Raw genomic sequence first — 18,843 nt, forward strand, 5'->3', positions numbered from 1 at the left:
CGCGGCTCCGCCGCTGTCACGGTGTCAGGCGGGAGCCGTGACGTCAGGCGGTGGCGGCGGGACGGGACACCGCCGACCCGGCGCCCTGTCACGGCGGCTGAGGCGGCGGGGCGGGAAATGGCGGCTGGGGGCGTCCTGCGGCCTCCTCAGCGCGTCCCTCGGGGCCTGCGGCGGCGGGGTCCCCCCCGAACGCGCTCTTGGGGTGTGCTGGGGGGGTGGCGCGGGGCGGGCAGCCATCGGCCGTCACGACGTGCTTGGGGCAGAGGCGACGTGTGAAATCGGCCCCCGCGCCCGGTGTTGGGTGGGTGCCCCCGGGGAGGTCGCCTGCGTCCCGCGGTGGTGGGTGACGCGTAAGCAGCTGCTGATGCCGCTTCAGGGTATCGAAGTGCGGCGTGTGCCTGGGGTAGGGGGAAACGTGGATCTATAGGTGCCAGCTGCATCTCTCACGCTGGCGCCTATGGATCGGAGGACCTCTGGCGCCTTGTGAGACGGCGGGATCCACATCGTGCCTCGCCACTAATGTAAAGGTTAATGATGACACCTGGTGATCTGTGGAAAAAACTCGGAGCTTCTCACTACTGAAGTTTGGAAACAGCTGTTCTCCAGCTTGCTGCGTTCGAAGAGACGTTAGGTGGCTGGCAGACTGCTTAGTCAGTTGTGTGCTTATCACCGCATCGTCTGCTCTCTTTCACCTGCCTCTGTCTCCCATACTCTTTCCTGGTTATCTGTGTTCTCCCTTGAACTCACGTCTGAACTTTTTGACTTTTCCGGAGGTTTTTTTGTGGTTGTGTTTTAATGATGGGTTATACTACGCTCTTCCATATGGAAGGAGGGCCAGGGTAGTCCTATAATTTTTGGCACTACTGTAGCAAATGGAAACTTGGAATACCAGTCATACAAGTATGAAATACCATTATGGCATGTTGGGTTGGAAATTTCTGTCATTCCAGTTAAGGATCTGTAGATTCAAAGATTTTGCCCCTTTTTCTTTGTTACTGAAAGTTACTTTGCTCATCACAAGTAATGTTTCTACGTAAGGGATTCCAGAAACATTTATTGTTGTCAAGGGACTGGCATCTTCAGATGTTTTCAATATTTTAGTTAAGGTAGGGGGGAAAACCTCCCCACCAAAGGCTCAGTTCAGGTGTGCTTTAAGAAACTTCTTAGTTAAGTTTATTATCGGGCAAATAGTATTTGCTTTTTACTGAAATTGTAATTGTTACATTTAGTTTCAGTTCAGGAAAAGTGGAACTTACAGGGCTCAAGTGACTAGGACTGACAAGCTGTTCCTTGGTGGGCTACTCCCATCTTAAAAATCCCTGCTCTGCTAAAAGCCTCTTGAACCTTGTGTATGAGTCTTGAAAAGTCCTTTGTCTCTGTGTGTGTCTGTGCTGTGTCTTGCATAAATGGGATAGCTGCATTGGTTCAGTTCTTCTGAAATTTTTATGGAAAAGGGTAATTTGTCTTGGCTGAGCACATAGTTGGACTTCCTTCCAAAGCTACCAGAGTGGCCAGACGGAATGATAAATGGCCCGTTTGGAGCTGTATTAATAATGAGATGTTATGCTTATCTTTTATGAGTTGTTTTAAATTTGTGAAAGCCAAGTTGGAAGAGAAATGACATTTTAAAATGTTCAGAAACATCTAAGATTTCTTCTCTGGGAATGCCTCTGCAGAAATCCCAGAACATTTCAGTTGTCATCTAATTATGACTGACAAGGTTAGCAGGTTCAGAGAAGCTCAGGAAACCTAATTTTTCCCTGAAGCAAAGTAACTCCCTGTTTTTGTGTCAGCTAGCTTACTGCCTGCTTTATGGCTTTTCTGTCTTTACTTTGCTGTCAACACCTTCAAGGAACAGAGGTTTTCTTTGTCAAGTTAATAAAAGTGAAAAATTTCCATCAAGTTTGGTATTGTGTGAGTTACACATCTTGATTAAACTTCAAAAGGTATTTTATGTGCAAATAAAATATAGAAGCGATTTATGACTTTGAGTCTGTGTGTGTTGCTACAGTCTCGCAGACAAATTCCCAGTGTCCTTTAGTAGTCTCCGAAGCACTTCATGCATGGAAAGAAGAATGTGTGACAATTATATCGCCCAAAGAGATTGTACACCGACAGTTATTATATGAGAACTGTATTAATGTCTACAGTGGAATTTTTTTGAAACAACTTTTTATTCCGGGGGGAGTGTTACATGAACATTCATTCTTGTGATTTTTCAAGGTTATTTTGCTACCTTTCCAACACTTGTGCTCGGTGCTTGTTTTCTGAGCGGAGTTGCTCTTCAGTGGTATGATTTGATGTCTACGGATCATTCCATTCACATGAGTTAACATTCAGTGTTATGCATCAGCTCTGTAATACTCCTGTGTTTCTGTTGTGAAGATGACACTTCCTAATGCAATTGAGTAGTAGCAACTGTAATTTTTCTGTTTTGGGAGGGGAAAAAAATTGCAGTCAGAGAGAAGGGCTATTTCTTAACCTGGTTTCCTAAAGCAACAGGTGTAAAACAGGTCAGATGTATATATGTCCATTGACCCTTCTCCCTCAATAGTTTTTGAATCCATTGATTGGTATTAATTATGTTTGTCAGTGGGCTGCCTCTTGCACACAGTTGGCAAACTAAGCAAAGATGGGTTGGAGCTGTGCAGGAGGATGGGGATACTGAAGTGTATGGGGAGAGAGGATGAAGCACTTCGGAGGTACCAGGAAATATTTCACTGGGAGTGTGTGAAGAATTAAAGGTGTTGCGAGGCACTGAGGGCGGGGGGGAACTGAGGATGCAGAATAGAAATCACAGAAGAACAAGATTCTGTAGATTTACTATTCTCGCTTTTAGTAGCGATATAAATGAAATCGGAACAGATTTTTGTGTAAAGATAGTTTTGATTCATTTCTTTTGCTTGAAAAGAAATGGTCCTCTGGTATACAGCCTTCCAAAAGACAGTGTTATCATATTCATTCTTTCTTCCCAGGAGAGCACTCTGTGCTTCAGGACAAGAGCTTTTGTTTTGTTAGTTCAGTCTAGTTTGGAGCTACTCAGAAGAATGCCAGAATTGAGAGTGATTTTGTCCTGTATGTACTGAAATAGGATGCTCAGACGTATTGCAGAATTGCACTGATCACTCAGCACTCTCTCAAACACAGCAAATTTGCTTGTATCTCCACATCTGACTGCAGCAGCAAGTAGAACCCATCTGTGCTAGCTTTAAGCAAGCTTTCATGGTTTGAAAAGTAGCTGTCAGTCTAGAAGAGGAAGTTTGGAGCTCAGCACAGCCTGTGAAACCAATGTGAGAAACTCGTATTGGTACAGTGAGCCTGCTGGGAGCAGAAGGCTGCTGTGGTCCTGCTGCTGCTGTGCCCTGAGAAACCCTGTCAACAGCTGCTCAGGTGTGTTCATGCTGTACTGCGTTTGCTGTGGTGTGCAGTCACGGACGTGAGTTTGGGCTGAATTTGAGTGTGACCAGTATCAATATAAAGACATCCTCCTGTTCGGTCCTCTAAGCTAACTGGTTTCTTCGATGTATTACACTTTCAAGTCTACTGTTGCTCTCGCAACTAGATATAACATCAAACTTTATAAGTTCAAGTATTAACGTGTGTGCCAAGATTTTTCAAAGTAATTTTGGTTGCCTTGCTTATCAGGGCTGAGCTGGTACCGACATTCACAGGCAGTATTTGCCACCGCTCCTTACCAAAAGTAGCTTGTATGAGTTCTGTCATCTTTGTTATATTTGTATGTAAGTTTGTGCAACTTCCATTTTAGATTGGTTTACAGATGTGGTTGAAAAGCACTTACATTGTTTCAGATACACTGACTTGCTTCCCATTAGCAGCCTGGTGTGTGAATAATGGTCATAATAACCTTAATCATACTTTGCAAATTGAGTGTTGCTTTCCTTGCAATAGATCTTCAAAGATCTTTTCTTTGAGATATAGTTTCATTTCTACACAGGTCATTCTTGTAATACTTTTTTTTTTGGCCTTCTCCCTCATATGATTCATGGATACAAAATTCACATTCAAGGAAGACTTATGTGTTAGGTTTCCATAGTTAATGAACATAACTATTTCAAACTATTTCATGTGTATAAACATGTGAAGTTCTGTGATGATAAACATCAGTAAATATTTAGGAGCCTGAAAAGTTTACAGCCAAAGCTGAATCCCATTCAGCTGGGTGAGGCAAGCCCGTAAGGTCTAGTTATGAACCATTATTTTCTTGTTATTCCTTATTTATATTGAAAAATTACATGGATAGCCCTTGAGAAGGATTGAGACTTTATGTGAATCTGACTTTGCTTTTGTGTATTAATTTTAAATATCTTTTCTGACCTTTGATTTTTTTATTATTATTATTTTTTTAATCACTGATCGTTTTTATTAGTTGTGCTATATCTCATTTATACCCCAAAAAGTCAAACACAAACATACTTGGTATTTAGACATTTCCCTGTCATTCTGAGTTCCTGCAGAATATTTTAGTAATTGATTTCCATATAGGAAATGAGCTGCTCATAAAGTCTTAACTGATGATATTTGGAGGAACTTTGCAATTCTGTAGTTCCTCACATCCTCTCCTAGCCATCACTTCCCCATCTCCTTTCATCCTTCCCTTTCCAAGAGCATTGGTCTGTGAGCACCTCCAATGCTTTGGGAACTACTTGTGCAGATGTTCGTACTAGTGTAAGAGGCAACAGTTGTGGCAGTGGTCTCTCTCGGGGTTTGGGAGCAGGGACGGGTGTTCTCATACTGCCTCTCTCGCTTTATTGTGCTATGACCTTGACTACAGCTTAAATTACCTTCTTGGCTGAGTACCTAAGCAGGGTATCAGCTTAATGTTTATACAGTACTTTGAACATGAACAGAATTACAAATGTTGAATCATTGTAGGAAAATACGAACGCTAGGGTTACCTAGTCTCAGTGTTAGCCCAGATGCCATAATGTCTGCAGTGCTTCGTACCCGCTGACTTGCACAGGGCTTGCCATTACTCTGAGCATCCCCACCAAGTCACAGAACCCTTCCGCTGCTTCCTCCATGTCCCTGCATTTGTAAAGATGAGACATAATTGAACCTGCTTTGCTTGTATACCAAATAAAATCATGGAATTAAAAAATTGTGAGGGAGGAGCACAATCTAATATCCATTCTGTTAATTTGTGCAGATCTTACTAATTTTAAATATTATTCATATGTCTGAGCAGAGAAAGTTGTGTAGGAGAAGTATGGGAATATATAGCAACAGCTTAAATTTTGTGTTGTTGGAGCAAGTAGGAGTAACTGAGCACCATACTGGGAGCTTGCATGCGGGCACCAGTCCTGCAAAGATTTAAGGATATGCTCAACTTCAGTAGACGTATTCACAGCCTATCCACAGTGTACAAAATTAATCATATTTAAATATTTGCAGGATGAGTGTTTTAGCAACGTGGAAAAGAGTCACTGATTAGGTTTGCTGTGTGTGAAGAATTTTCTCCAATTTCAAGTAGATAATATTTCTTCATGAAAAGGACCTGTGCTTTTGTCCTTATTACTCTTTGTAAAGATGTCTCCAAAAAACTTACCACAGCATGAACATATTAATATTACAGCATTAATAGGAATATATAGTTATTCAGTAGCTTGTATTCAATATATTTTTCTCAAATTTCTTGTCAGTTGCCAGAGGTAATTTAGAGGGGGAGATGTATAGTATAAGGATATATTTTGGTCATGGGATCTCCTTCTTTTAATGCTGATCAAATGTCCTGTGCCTCTCTTTACAGCTTCCAGCTACAGTTTTATTCTGAGCATTAGTGAAGAGGAAGCCAGGGTGAAGGCTTTGAATGAGTACCTGAGCACTCGTAGTTATATCCAGGGGTTCACATTTTCACATGCAGATGTGGAGGTATTCAGAAAGTTTTCGGGGCCACCTGTGGACCAGTATATCCATGTTGTCCGGTGGTACAGACACATAGAAGCAATCTATGATGGCAGCAGTGAAAAAAATGAGCCTTGTAAACTTCAAACAAGTGAGTAATATGAAACTGGTGGGCAGGTTATAGACTAGCTGACATTATGTTGGTTTTTATTGCTGAGAATTCCTAGAAGTTCGCTTTCGTACTCTCTTGCACGCTTTAAAATTTACCATATCAACTGGTATTCAAGGTCATGAAATTCTTCTTGCATACAGTTACTGTGTAATTGATAGATCCTGACCTATTTGAATCTTAAAGCTGTGTTTCCACATTTCTTTGATATTAAAATTCCTCAGTGTACAGAATTTGATTATGTGTTTTTTCTTTAAAAAGCTAGCCACTGGATTGTAACAGAATATGTGGGTTTTGGCTTGTTCCTTAAATATCAGGATTTGCTCAGTCTGCTTTTTTCCCCTGCAAGGGAAGCTAAATAGTTGTTGTATAATAAAAAAATTAATAATAAAGTAAACTGAATACTGCCTCTTATGATTGTTGTTAACACTGAATTTCAAAAAGAATGTTTGAGGTTCTTTTTTAACCCTGGTAATGTAGGCGTTGCTGATGATTTGAGGAAATACTAACTGGTTAATCTGGGTCATTGTGTAAGCATGGGTGCTGGCATTTTTGGGAGCTGCATCACTCTCCTGAGTTGTTTTCCAATGAGCTAGTCTAATTTAATTGCTTTATAGTGAGATCCTTGCTCAGGAAGTCGTGAAGTAATTACTAATAATAACATAGAGCTGTTGTATTATGCTTGCAATACCTAAAATGAATGCATAATGTCTGTCATTTTTGCTGATGGTTGTTGACTAATATTACTCCAATGCCATCTTCTCACAACCTCTCATCATACATGTTCTCAATTCCTAGCAGACCAGCAGTTAAATCAGACTGCTGCCAGTAGATTCTGTGTATGTGTGTGTGCCTGCATGTGTTCGTGCTGGATATTGATTTCCTTTCAGCAGTGAAGGGATCTCAGCTGTACCGCTGGCTCTGAGAGCAGATTTAATGCCACTAACTACAATTTGTCTGCAGACTTTCATGGATCAGGGTAGAACAATAAGAGAAAAGGTTTCTGTTTTCCTGTCCATGAACTCTTTAATGCTAAGTCTCTCTTTCTGAAGGGTTATGTCTTATTATCTTCATGACGTGTACATATGTATCAGAAGTCCTGAAATGGTGTTCTGCAGTGTTCACTCTGAAGTTGACACATGAATCTGCCACACTTCTTAGACCTTGGATATTTCATCGGTGTTTTTTTGGCTGTATCAGAGAGCTCCAGGGGTGGATTAGAGCAAATGAACTTCAGTTCAACCAGTGGGAAGACTATAGCTGGCAGAGACATATCTGAACAGATTAAACAGTATGCCTTTCACTTTGCCCATGGTGTCCATGTAGTGGATATAACATGACACCTAACTCACGAGCTGAGAACTTTAGGGTGCAGTATCTGGGGTTTTTCTTATGTTTAGTGTGGTTTTAAGTAAAGAAAGCTTTACAGATTTATCTTTTATTAGACTAACCCACATAGGCTTCTTTCCCCGAGGGAAACATTAGCCACAATTAAGCATGCCAGTGTAATCTTCATAAATCAAAGAGTAAACAAATCCATACCTTGGTGTATGGTCTGTGTAATGGATAGACTGCTCTCGTATTTGAGGTGTTCTGTTCAGGAGTACCTCATACGATGAAATGTTTAGAATAAATACATATTTCCATGGATCCATAACATGGAGATCAAATGGAGTCCATTTGTGAGACAGAGTACTACATTTAGTATCTTTTTTTCTTATTTAGGTAGTTATTAAAAAAAGGAAGATGAGGAAGAGATTAAATTTTTTACCACAAATATTTACATTACTTGAAGGTTTTCAGCCAAAATATTCATATGACGATACTAGGGGAAAAAGAGTTAATGAAGAGCACCCTGAGATACAGGATCAGAAAGGCAATTTTGTTGTCAAAACAAATAGTTTGTATAATATTTTAATTGCAGTTAAAATGCATACCATGAGAATTCCTAAAGACAGTGCTGTGTGTATTAAGCTGGCAACCTTGCTGGATTTTTGAATTTCCTCATTTGCTTTCATTCCTAGTTAATACGATAATTAGTTTAACATCATTACGGCTTTAAGCAGCCCTGTGCATAGTAAAATGCAACTCTTCGACAGATGACATACTCATACTTTTGTTTGAAAAAAACATGAGTTTAACAACTATGTTGCTTCTTAAAAAATTTAGAAGAAAACAAATGCAAGAATATTGTCACTAATATTACCCTGGGTTTTATCTATTCTCTTTAATGGCAAAATTTAGCCTCTTGCTGAATTGGAGCATATTTGTGGTAAATGAGTGTGTTCAAAAACGCCTTGTGTACATAGCAACAATGTATGATAAAAAGTTGAGGTTCTTTTTAAACCTTTCCATCTCCCCTCCCTTTCACCCTGAGTACACATACTCTGTCAATATTGGCTCTAGAGACTAACTGGTCTCTGGAGATTTTTTGCAAATTCTGTAGGAGATCTGTGATATGCTGTCACCATAAAATCAGTGGCGTTGCAGAAAGCCCAGGACTGCCATAACACTTGATTAATAATTCATTAAATTTCAAAGCTCTTGTTAACACTTTAACTGAATTGCATGCTTTTACTTTTATACCCTCTTCCTTCCTGTTACTTGGATCAAAAGTTAATAGGGATGGCAAGCCAGAAAGTAGAAAATAAACTAGATGGAAATAATTTACTTTGTTTTTAGTGGCTTTGTAGGAAGCTCTAACAAAATTAGTTGAATTACTAGGACTGGAGCTGCTTTGTCTAATATGTATTTTTTTTCTTTTGAAATAACTTAATGATGTGATAAGGAGAAAATGTTATATTGCAAATCTGTTTGTGGAAAGTGTCTTTTCAGTTCTCTTTAAACTATTTTTTCCCCTAGGTAAAGGCAAGCGTGTGCAGCCCCCCTGGTCTCCCCCTGAAGGGACAAAACATTCTAGGCTCTGTCTCTACAACAGCCTGACTCGCAATAAGGTGACTAAATGAAAGAAAAGTGGGATTTCCATAGAAACAGAAATAAAGAAGTCATCAAATGTTTGTTTCTGAAGTGTTTACCCTATCAGTAGCCAGGTTTCTGGGTTGTGTTTTGTGGAATGTTAACAAGCATGTACCAGAGATGCTGTGTCAGTCAAGTGTGTTTGCTGGGCAAGTGTTATAATATATACAACAAATACACATATACTACAAGTGTGTTTATGTATGTGTATATTGCATAATATATAGTTCCCAATTGCAAATTATCATCATGCAAAATAGTCAGGGGTTCAACTGTAAGGCACATGAGTATAGGCAATGTGAACAGAACAAAATCACAGTTTCTTTCTTTAGATGTTGTCTGTGTAAAAAAAAAAGTCTCACCAATTATATTATTGTAGTATAAACTGGTAAAACTTCTTGTGGTATTGTTTGAAAGTCCTTTGGGAAAGAGGAAATATTACGAATACTAATGTTAGGGGATGTAGTATCCAGCTATGTGTGAAATGATTATACTCTCTAACCTTTTTCAATGCAAAAGAAAGCCTCATCTTCCCTTTTACAAATGCAGCTTGAATAGTGCCCCACCTAGTCCAAATCTTTGTAATCTGATATCTTGATTGATAAGAGTTTGGATAACACAAGCAGCCACACCCTGTTCTCTCTCTCACGTGATACAGCTAGTGGTGATCTTTTCTTACAGTAAAACGGGGAGTGGAATAACTATTCCTTTTTTGTAATTATAATCCATGTTTTCACATGGAGTTCTCATCTCCAAATGTGGTGTTACTGGCCTGAGATCATGTCTTCAATTTCTTCTGATCACTGTATGTTCCCTTTTGATTAAGGAAGTATTTCAGCCTCAGAATGGAAAAAAGGTCTTGTGGTATTGCTGTGGTCCAACAGTTTATGATGCTTCACACATGGGACATGCCAGGTACTGTAGTTCCTTATTTTGGTATAGGTAATAATAATGCCTATTGGAAGCAAAAGATATTAATTCTTATTTAGGTGGGTGTATTACTAGAAAATAGTCTCGTTAGACTCAACACTTGAGATTTAAGATTAAAAGCATGTTATAATGTTATGTCATTGTGTGATTAAAAACTTACTGGTAGATGAGGGAAAATTAAAACTGCTGTAAAATTACTGACTCTGAGATTAAAGTAGTTTGTGCATAGAATAGAAATAGACTTGAAGTGTTCACTAAGAACAACCCTATATCTTTTATGTTTTTAGGTCATACATCTCATTTGATATCCTGAGAAGAATCTTGAGAGATTATTTTAAATATGACGTTTTCTATTGTATGAATATTACAGATATTGATGATAAGGTAAGGTCTTTTTAAATTGCAGTCTAGAATACTGTACTTTGAGCATGGAAGTCAGAGTCTCATATGTAATTGCCATTTGGTAAGCCAAGATAAATCTTACACATATTAACTTAGACATATACTTTTGTATAGTCATTGAGTCATTGTTTTTTCTCAGTTTTGTAACATTCCTATGGTAGCAAAGCCTGTATTCTTGTATATAAATTAATGTTGTCATAAAAAATGAACACGAAGCGTTTTATAAAGATAACGTATTTTATTTGCCTGTTGTTGAGATACCTAATTAACTCTGTTGTGGTAGCTGATTAACTATGTATGGTGTGTTTAGTTTGTATTACTGCATGTAATTCTTGTAGCTTGTTAAATTTATAGGGATTCTGAATGCTTTTGGTATGTAATAGATTTTATTTGTACTTTGTATAACTACATGTTGCTTCACAAAAATATTTTCATGTTTCTGCTTTGTAGATCATCAAGAGAGCAAGACAAAATTACCTTTTTGAACGGTATAGAGAGAACAAATCAACACCAGATCAGCTACTTGAAGATGTTAAAACTGCCTCAGAGGTGGGCATGGTATTTAATCCCTGCTAGTGTCTTAGGTTCTTACTTAATAAAGTAGCAAAGCACCTAAAAAATACCTCTGACTGTGCTACCTCCTTAAACTTTCTGCTTGTTTCAGTTATTCTGTTGAACTGGTACCACACAAATTAGAAATGTTATTGGAACTGCACATCACTTTGATTTTCCATTGTTTTAAAATTGACAAGAACTATCCATGTAAAAGGCATGCCTGATTTTTGTGTTCATAGAACTTGTTTGTGAGTGCTTGTATATTGTTGTTGGGGTATTGGGGAAAAAGTTCAAAAAGCATTTGGATGTTTGTGTGTTTGAATTCAAACTTTAAAAATAACCCTTTAAAATAGTTTTTAAATGGTGGTATGTCCATAATCTTTTAAAGCTTGTGAGATTTCTCTTTTGTACCATTGATGGCCTTGGAAAGAGGAAAAAGTCTCCAAAGTTTTAGGATGTAATAAATTGTGTATGCTGGATTGTAGGTGGGAGAAGGTGATTCTCTGGTCATTTTTAGAACTACAGATCACAAAGAGATTATCAGTCTAATGAATTGAATACAGGCCTGAGAATAGGAGGCCTGGAAATTTTGCCCAAGTATCATTGCCTGACATACTCTCTAAGCATAGCATTTAATCTCTCTCTGTTTCACATTAAAGCTTCTCTTATTCAGATTTGTGATAATCACCTGTGTAATTAAGGTGATCAACTGCATCAAAAATGAAAATTGCTAAACAACAATAGTGGTGATATAGTAATTTATAAAGTCTTTCTGAAAAACTGAATTTGGATGTGAACTAAATTCTTTTGACTTCACCTTTATTTCTGATGAGGGGTATGTTTCAGTAGTTTGATCAAAGCTTTTTATGTGGCATAATGTATCATTCATCACTAGCAAGGTACTGTGTGGCTAAGATAATATATCGTGTATGGAACATAGCACTACTGTACTGCAAGTTGCTTTCTAATTTTTTTTTTAATTATAGCTCTTTTCAGTTAAATTAAGTGAGACAACAGACCCAGATAAAAAGCAGATGTTGGAAAGAATTCAAAATGCAGTGAAGTCTGCTTTTGACCCTCTACAAGAAGCTGTGCAAGCAAAACTCCCTGCAGAAGAGATCAACAGATGTCATGAGGTCAGTTTGAGCTCCTTTTTAAATTATATTTGGCTTATAATTGTTAGGGTTTTTAAAAATAATATTTAGCTTGTAGTACTTCCCTGAAACATGGAAATTCTTATTCATAGAAAGAGGAACAGTGGGCCTGAGGACTTTGTAGTACTTTGCATTCAATACAGGAAATTTGATCCTTGAATTCAGCTATATAGTTTTTGGATGCTGTTTTTATCAGTGACTTTTTTTTTTCCTCCCACTGTGATAATCACTCAGTTATTCTTACCTTTCCAACAGGGATTTTTCTCTTGCATATATTTAGACTTTATCTTTGACTTTTTTGTCTTGATGAATTAGTTTCAGTATAGATTACTGAACATGCATTTATGACATTCCAATACTGGTGGCAGTTTTCTACACAAGTGTTTCCATCTCTGATCAGAGAAGAAAATACATCCCAAAAAATTGCGCTCAGGATAATTCTTATCCAAAGAACATTACATTTAGTGACAGTAGTCCTGTTGACTTTATTGGGCTTTGGTACTGTCCCAGTAACCAAGTCAGTCAATATAACTACTGTCTTTTAGTAACTGGTTTCCACTTTCATCTTTTCTTGCTTTCAGATTATTTGTGATAATTACCGCAGAGAGCATGGGGTATATGCTCCCTTCTTGAGAAGACTGTCTCTAAATTATCTTTTTAAAAAAAGTCCAGCTATTTTAATATCAAGTGCCTTTATAAAAGCGTATACTGACCTAACAGAATTTTAAAAACAACTAAAATCTAAGCAATCACACCTTCTGGGATATATCCTATTGTACAAAAATGTCATCTTTTAATATAAGACTGAAATGTATCCTTACTGATGTTCAAATTGGTCTTTTAACACTTTTTAGCAATGTGCACAGTGAGGCTTCTGCTAGGATTACCCAGTAGTAGTGGGGGGAACAGATGATGTAATATAACTGCAGGTCCCATCTGGTGTTTACAACGTAAATTCCACATGCTTATTTAAGTGATTGATATCAAAACAGATATCACTTATCATTTTGTCTTCCTTCCTCTGTTTGTTTCATCCATATTTATGAAGGGCAATATGATAAAAATCTGGTAGAAGCACGGATTACTCTGTATTTATAGCCAAGTGTCTTTTTTCTTGAGCAAACCTCTCTGTTCAGAATAAGATCTTTCTGCAGAGTTTAAACAGAACAAGTCTTTGATCAGTTGCACTTACAATTATTGTTTTATAGATACTGTTGGAAGAAGCCAAAGATTTGCTGTCTGACTGGTTGGACACAAAATTTGGCAGTCAGTTGATTGACAATTCCATATTCTCAAAGCTCCCCAAATTCTGGGAAGGGGAATTTCATAAAGATATGGAAGCGCTCAATGTAAGTAAACAAACTTTTCTGTTCTAAAAGTGTATGTGCCATGCCTCATAATACCCAGAGTACAATTTAGCTCCTTAATAGCTTTCAAAAACCTCATATTTCAACCTTATTGATAAAGTATTTCCTTTAATGTGAATAGGTAGCTGTTAAATTAGCACCTGTTCTGTTTCCATCCCAACAATCTTAAATCCATTGTGCATGTTACCAGAGCCAGTTAACTGGTGATCAAGTTTGATGTGTGCACTCCATCCCTTCCCCTTGGTGTAACATGGGCTTATAGTCATAAACTGATCCAGAAATTTGAAATGGAGTGTGTTAGCTGCACAAGAGAGCCCTGCCAACCTCAGCATTTAGACTGACTACTCATCAGTCTTCAGCCACTAAGAAATTACGTGGTGATAACAATCAAGGACAGATTTGTCTGTTACAGATGAAATGCTGTGTCATATGAAGTGGCTCAGATCAGTGAAGGTTTATTTATTTACCTGCAAATCAGAGGGCCTTATTGCCTGTTCTGTCAGAAATAGAGTAAGTGGAAGAGCTGACATCTCCTGCAGTAGTTTGTTGTTAACGTTGCCTTAAAGGCTGAGGAAAAAATGGCCACAGCACATTGTTTCAGAGCAGAAAGCTTGAAAAAGGAGTCTTAGATTCTACTGTCACTTGCTTTTAAGCCTATTTTTAACTAGTGTATAATATATATGTGTATTCAGTGCATATTTGCATATATATAAATATTTATATGTATATAAAATACAAAATTCTACTTTTTATCTATAGGTTTTACCTCCAGATGTTTTAACACGGGTTAGTGAATATGTGCCAGAAATTGTGGATTTTGTGAAAAAGATTGTGGATAATGGTTATGGGTAAGTTTGCTACTGGATACTTTTTTTGTGCACTTATACTGTCTCAGAGTTAGGATGATTGCTTCCAACACTTAATTATGAACTGTTTTCTCTGTTTTCATATGCAATAGTAGTCTTTTCCAGAAGTAGTGTTTCATCACATAAAGAAACTTCAGGTTCCTTTGCAAAAGACCCTGTTATTTCTCACTTGATGAAAATGTGCTATTCTATACTTCTTATGATGTCTTACAAAGAGAGAAGTTAGATTATTAAATTTATAGGGTGAAGTCCTCGTTCATTAAAATAAATAGTCAAAGTCCCATTCACTTGAACTGTGTTTGACTCCTGGCCTTCAGCAACCAGTTTAAAAAATGGATGCCCGAATAGATGGCTAGAAATTAGTTGTAAATAACATTAAAAAAAATATAGTAGTTGTGAACTGTTTTTCTGCCATTGTCTAATATTTGTGAAAATCAATCTAATACTCTAGAAGTTCCTAAGTATCATGATAGATTCCCATCTGAAATTTTTGAGTTCTCTTTCTGTTAATAGCCTTAATTTTTTGACGTGGATGTATTTTTACTGTGAAAAAAGCAAACCTGTGGTTCAGACTGCCATAATTTCTCTTGCATGTTCTTCCTTTAAACCTACATTTTAAAATTTTCTTTAAAAAAAAAAAAAGGAGGCATGCAGGAGGCCATTCAAAATTGTTTGCACTGAATTATCAGTGTTCCTGGTGGTCCTGAAACTTACCTTTGTGTCAGAGTTTTTATTATGGCTGTAGTGGGACAAAATTAGCAAAGTGAAGGAGGACAAAATGGACTGGGAAACAAACATGATTCATATTATATTATTGCAAAATATTAAAAGGGACCGGAAGTATTGTAGATACTTCTTCTCTTGGGACTGTTATCTGACGTCTCACCTCATAAGAGTTTAACAAAAGATGTTGTTTTTGTGATTTTTGGGATAAAATCCAGTTAAGTCTTGGTAAAAAGCTAGCTAATGACCTTTAACTTTTCAGGTATGTGTCCAATGGATCTGTATACTTTGATACTATGAAGTTTGATTCCAGTGAAAAACACTCCTATGCTAAGTTGGTTCCTGAAGCTGTAGGGGATCAAAAAGCTCTTCAAGAGGGTGAAGGTAAAAAGGGGAAATAACATTTGCTTAGGTTGCTGAAGAAGCTGATGATGTGTTGATCTCTTCAATTGATTTCACTGACATTTGAATCAAAGTTACTGTCAGAGTTGAATGGTTTACCTGCTGCACTTCCTTTACCAACAGATTTATTTTCCAAAGTTTTGTAGCTTGAGCCAGCACTTCCTGAAAGTTTTTAATTGGAAAATACCAAGAAATGTTATTCATTCTAGGATGTTTATGGGTTGGTTTTTTTTTTTCATTTGTTTGGGGGTTTTTTTGGTCACAATTATGAACAGCTCAGTCATTTGACTATAGCACAGTTATTTGGCTGTTCATCTGGTTCAAAGTAGAATCATAGAATCATTTAGGTTGGAAAAGACCTTTAAGATCATTGAGTCCTCCCGTCAACTATGCCCACTAAACCATGTCCTGAAATGCCTTGTCTACATGCTTTTTGAATACCTCCAGGGATGGTGACTCAACCACTTCCCTGGGCAGCCTGTTCCAATGCCTTACAACCCTCTCAGTAAAGAAATTTTTCCTAATATCCAATCTAAACCTCTCCTGGCACAACTTGAGGCCATTTCCTCTCATCCTATCTCCAGCCAGCTGACAGAAGAGACCAGCACCCACCTCGCTACAACCTCCTTTCAGGTAGTTGTAGAGAGCGATAAGGTCTCCCCTCAGCCTCCTTTTCTCCAGGCTAAACAGCCCCAGTTCACTCAGCCGCTCCTCATAAGACTTGTGCCCCTCACCAACTCGGTTGCCCTTCTCTGGACACACTCCAGCACCTCAATGTCTCTCCTGTAGTGAGGGGCCCAAAACCGAACACAGTACCCCAGGTGCGGCCTCACCAGTGCCGAGTACAGGGGAACAATCACCTCCCTGCTCCTGCTGGCCACACTATTTCTGATACAGGCCAGGATGCTGTTGGCCACCTTGGCCACCTGGGCACACTGCTGGCTCATATTCAGCCGGCTGTCAACCAGCACGCCCAGGTCTTTCTCTGCCAGGCAGCTTTCCAGCCACTCTTCCCCAAGCCATAGCGCTGCATGGGGTTGCCATGACCGAAGTGCAGGACCTGGCACTTGGCCTTGTTGAACCTCATACAGTTGGCGTCGCCCATTGATCCAGCCTGTCCAAATCTCTCTGTAGACACTTCCTACCCTCAAGCAGATCGACCCTGCCTCCCAACTTGGTGTCGTCTGCAAGCTTGCTGAGTGTGCACTCAATCCCTTCGTCCAAATCATCGATAAAGATATTGAACAGAATGGGGCCCAACACCAAGCCCTGGGGAACACCACTTGTGACCCACCGCCAATTGGATTTAACCCCATTCACCACAACCCTCTGGGCTCGTCCATCCATATTTGGGTTCCTCTTTCATGCTGAGAAGTCTTTACGTTATAAATCTTGTTGTGTTGAACTAAATCCAAATATAGATTTTTTTTTTTTGAGTCAAGCCATAGCAGAGGAGTAGCTTCAAATGCTTGATAAACCAGACCCTGCTGGTTATCTGCTCCTAAGGTGGTACAGTTTTAGTAGCAAATCATCCACAAAGTCTGTCAGAAGAATATTAAAATGTTTTCATATAACACTTATACTAGGTGAAATTAGGGCACTCATACTAGGTGAAACTAGCAATATCTGAGAGATGCAGCTTAAAATGGATATGTTTGGTTTTTTTTCTTAATTCAAACCCTTATAGCTGAAATCTATGTGAAATAAAAGGTGCTAGCTTAAACCACCATCTTTGTGGTAACATGAACGTAACATTTCCACCACATAACCAGCCACTTTTGTTGAATTGTTGTGTCCTTTTGCAAATAGGAACCGATGCTGAGTGATTAATGTAACTAACCAAGAGTATGCTTATGTCAAGTTATTGCTTGTCAGCCTAGCTGCTTTGACTCATTTGTGGTGATTGTGCTGACCCTGGCAGATAATGTCATTTTGACTGTTACAGGCAGCAGAAATGCTAAGCTTTGAAAGTTGCAATTAGTGTAAAAAAAAGTGTAATACTTTTACATTTAAAGTGCATAATGTTACATATTATAAACAATTGAGATTGCAGGTATCTCAAGCTGTACATCAAAATTAATTGAGAAGTTTAACCTTGACAATTTTGTCTTTAATCTGTCTTCGATTCTTATGTGGTAGGTGGTATTGTTAACCACTTTTAATCTTGCACTGTACTGCAGAAATAGTAAAGTCCCTGTGTTTTAAAGATGCTTTAATGAGAGTACTACCTAAATTATTATAAATAAGGAGCTAACAGCAAATAATGCATAACACATGATAACAAAACAGTAGACATGGCTATTGAACAATTACCAGCCATTCTGTGCAGCAGCTGAGATTAGGGGTGGAAGAAATATCCTATGTTCATGTTATGTGTGCAGATTAAGACAATCCTAGTCTTAATTTGGATTGTTCTAACTTTGGAGTGAATTGGTTCTGCAGTCTTACTTGTCTATGAGTATAGGGGACTTTGCTTCTATATTTCTTTTTCTGTAACTGCAATATTGGAATTGTGCCTGCAGAGAGAATGTAGATGAATGTCATGTCAAAACTTAGAAAGCAGTGCAGCTGATACTTTTCAGATTTCCTGTCAAACAAACATTAATCAAAAACCCAAAGAATTATCAAGGTTAATTATGAGGAATTTTGAGGGCTGAGTGGTTTTAATTATTTATTTATTTAAATTCACTTGATGTGAGCTACATCAAGACCAGAAATCAATAATGCTGGTGTTTAAATAAAATGTATATACTTACATTTTCTCTTTTGAAAGGTGACCTGAGCATCTCAGCTGATCGCTTAAGTGAGAAGCATTCTCCAAATGATTTTGCTTTGTGGAAATCCTCCAAGCCAGGGGAGCCCTCATGGGACTCTCCATGGGGAAAGGTAAGGACATTATAACCAGGGTTTAGATCTTCTATACCTTATTAAATAGCATGTTACACAAATACTTTGCCTCACCTCATATTAATAAGGTATAGATTATGGGATCTTGTGTTCAATTGTAGATTCTGTTGCTATGTTCATTTAATAATTTAGAATGTGTATCAGTCTGTCTCTTTGATACTTTTTAAACGAAAGTCTGCAAGCAGGCTCATGATGGCTGTTACTGGTCATTTGTCTGCTATTTATCTACAGGCTTTATCTGCAGTAATTTTTATAGCCTTTTTCTTCATTGTGATCAAAAATATTAATGTAATTTTAAAAAGAATAATAAGAAGGATAATCAAAGAATCACAGATGTATATGCCGTGTTTGATCTTTAAATCTAACAGTATACTTTTATGAAGCTGAGACTGAGAATCTTTATTTCTTGGTAACACTCTATCTCATTTCCTCAGGTGTGTAACTACTTAGGGGCAGACCAATGAGGGAATGATACATAGGCAGGAGAGGAAGACAATTAACTAGTAGCCAAGTAATGTCTTTTTCTTAAC

General features: G+C 38.1%; 1 protein-coding gene across 2 annotated transcripts in view; it reads left to right on the forward strand.

Moving 5' to 3' along the window:
* CARS (cysteinyl-tRNA synthetase) overlaps positions 1 to 18,843 on the forward strand; it is a 36,527-nt gene that overhangs the window by 171 nt on the left and 17,513 nt on the right. The window contains exons 2-11 of one of the 2 annotated variants that reach the window (XM_010563876.1): positions 5,768 to 6,013; positions 8,894 to 8,985; positions 9,834 to 9,922; positions 10,225 to 10,321; positions 10,790 to 10,888; positions 11,881 to 12,030; positions 13,257 to 13,397; positions 14,175 to 14,263; positions 15,267 to 15,388; positions 18,180 to 18,292. In XM_010563876.1, the coding sequence (XP_010562178.1) occupies positions 5,768 to 6,013; positions 8,894 to 8,985; positions 9,834 to 9,922; positions 10,225 to 10,321; positions 10,790 to 10,888; positions 11,881 to 12,030; positions 13,257 to 13,397; positions 14,175 to 14,263; positions 15,267 to 15,388; positions 18,180 to 18,292 (1,238 nt within the window). The remainder of the gene's footprint in view (positions 1 to 5,767; positions 6,014 to 8,893; positions 8,986 to 9,833; positions 9,923 to 10,224; positions 10,322 to 10,789; positions 10,889 to 11,880; positions 12,031 to 13,256; positions 13,398 to 14,174; positions 14,264 to 15,266; positions 15,389 to 18,179; positions 18,293 to 18,843) is intronic. The other variant, XM_010563877.1, reaches the window with a different exon arrangement.

This window comes from Haliaeetus leucocephalus, unplaced genomic scaffold, assembly GCF_000737465.1.
Source record: "Haliaeetus leucocephalus isolate CR32 unplaced genomic scaffold, Haliaeetus_leucocephalus-4.0 Scaffold173, whole genome shotgun sequence".
Taxonomy (NCBI): domain Eukaryota; kingdom Metazoa; phylum Chordata; class Aves; order Accipitriformes; family Accipitridae; genus Haliaeetus; species Haliaeetus leucocephalus.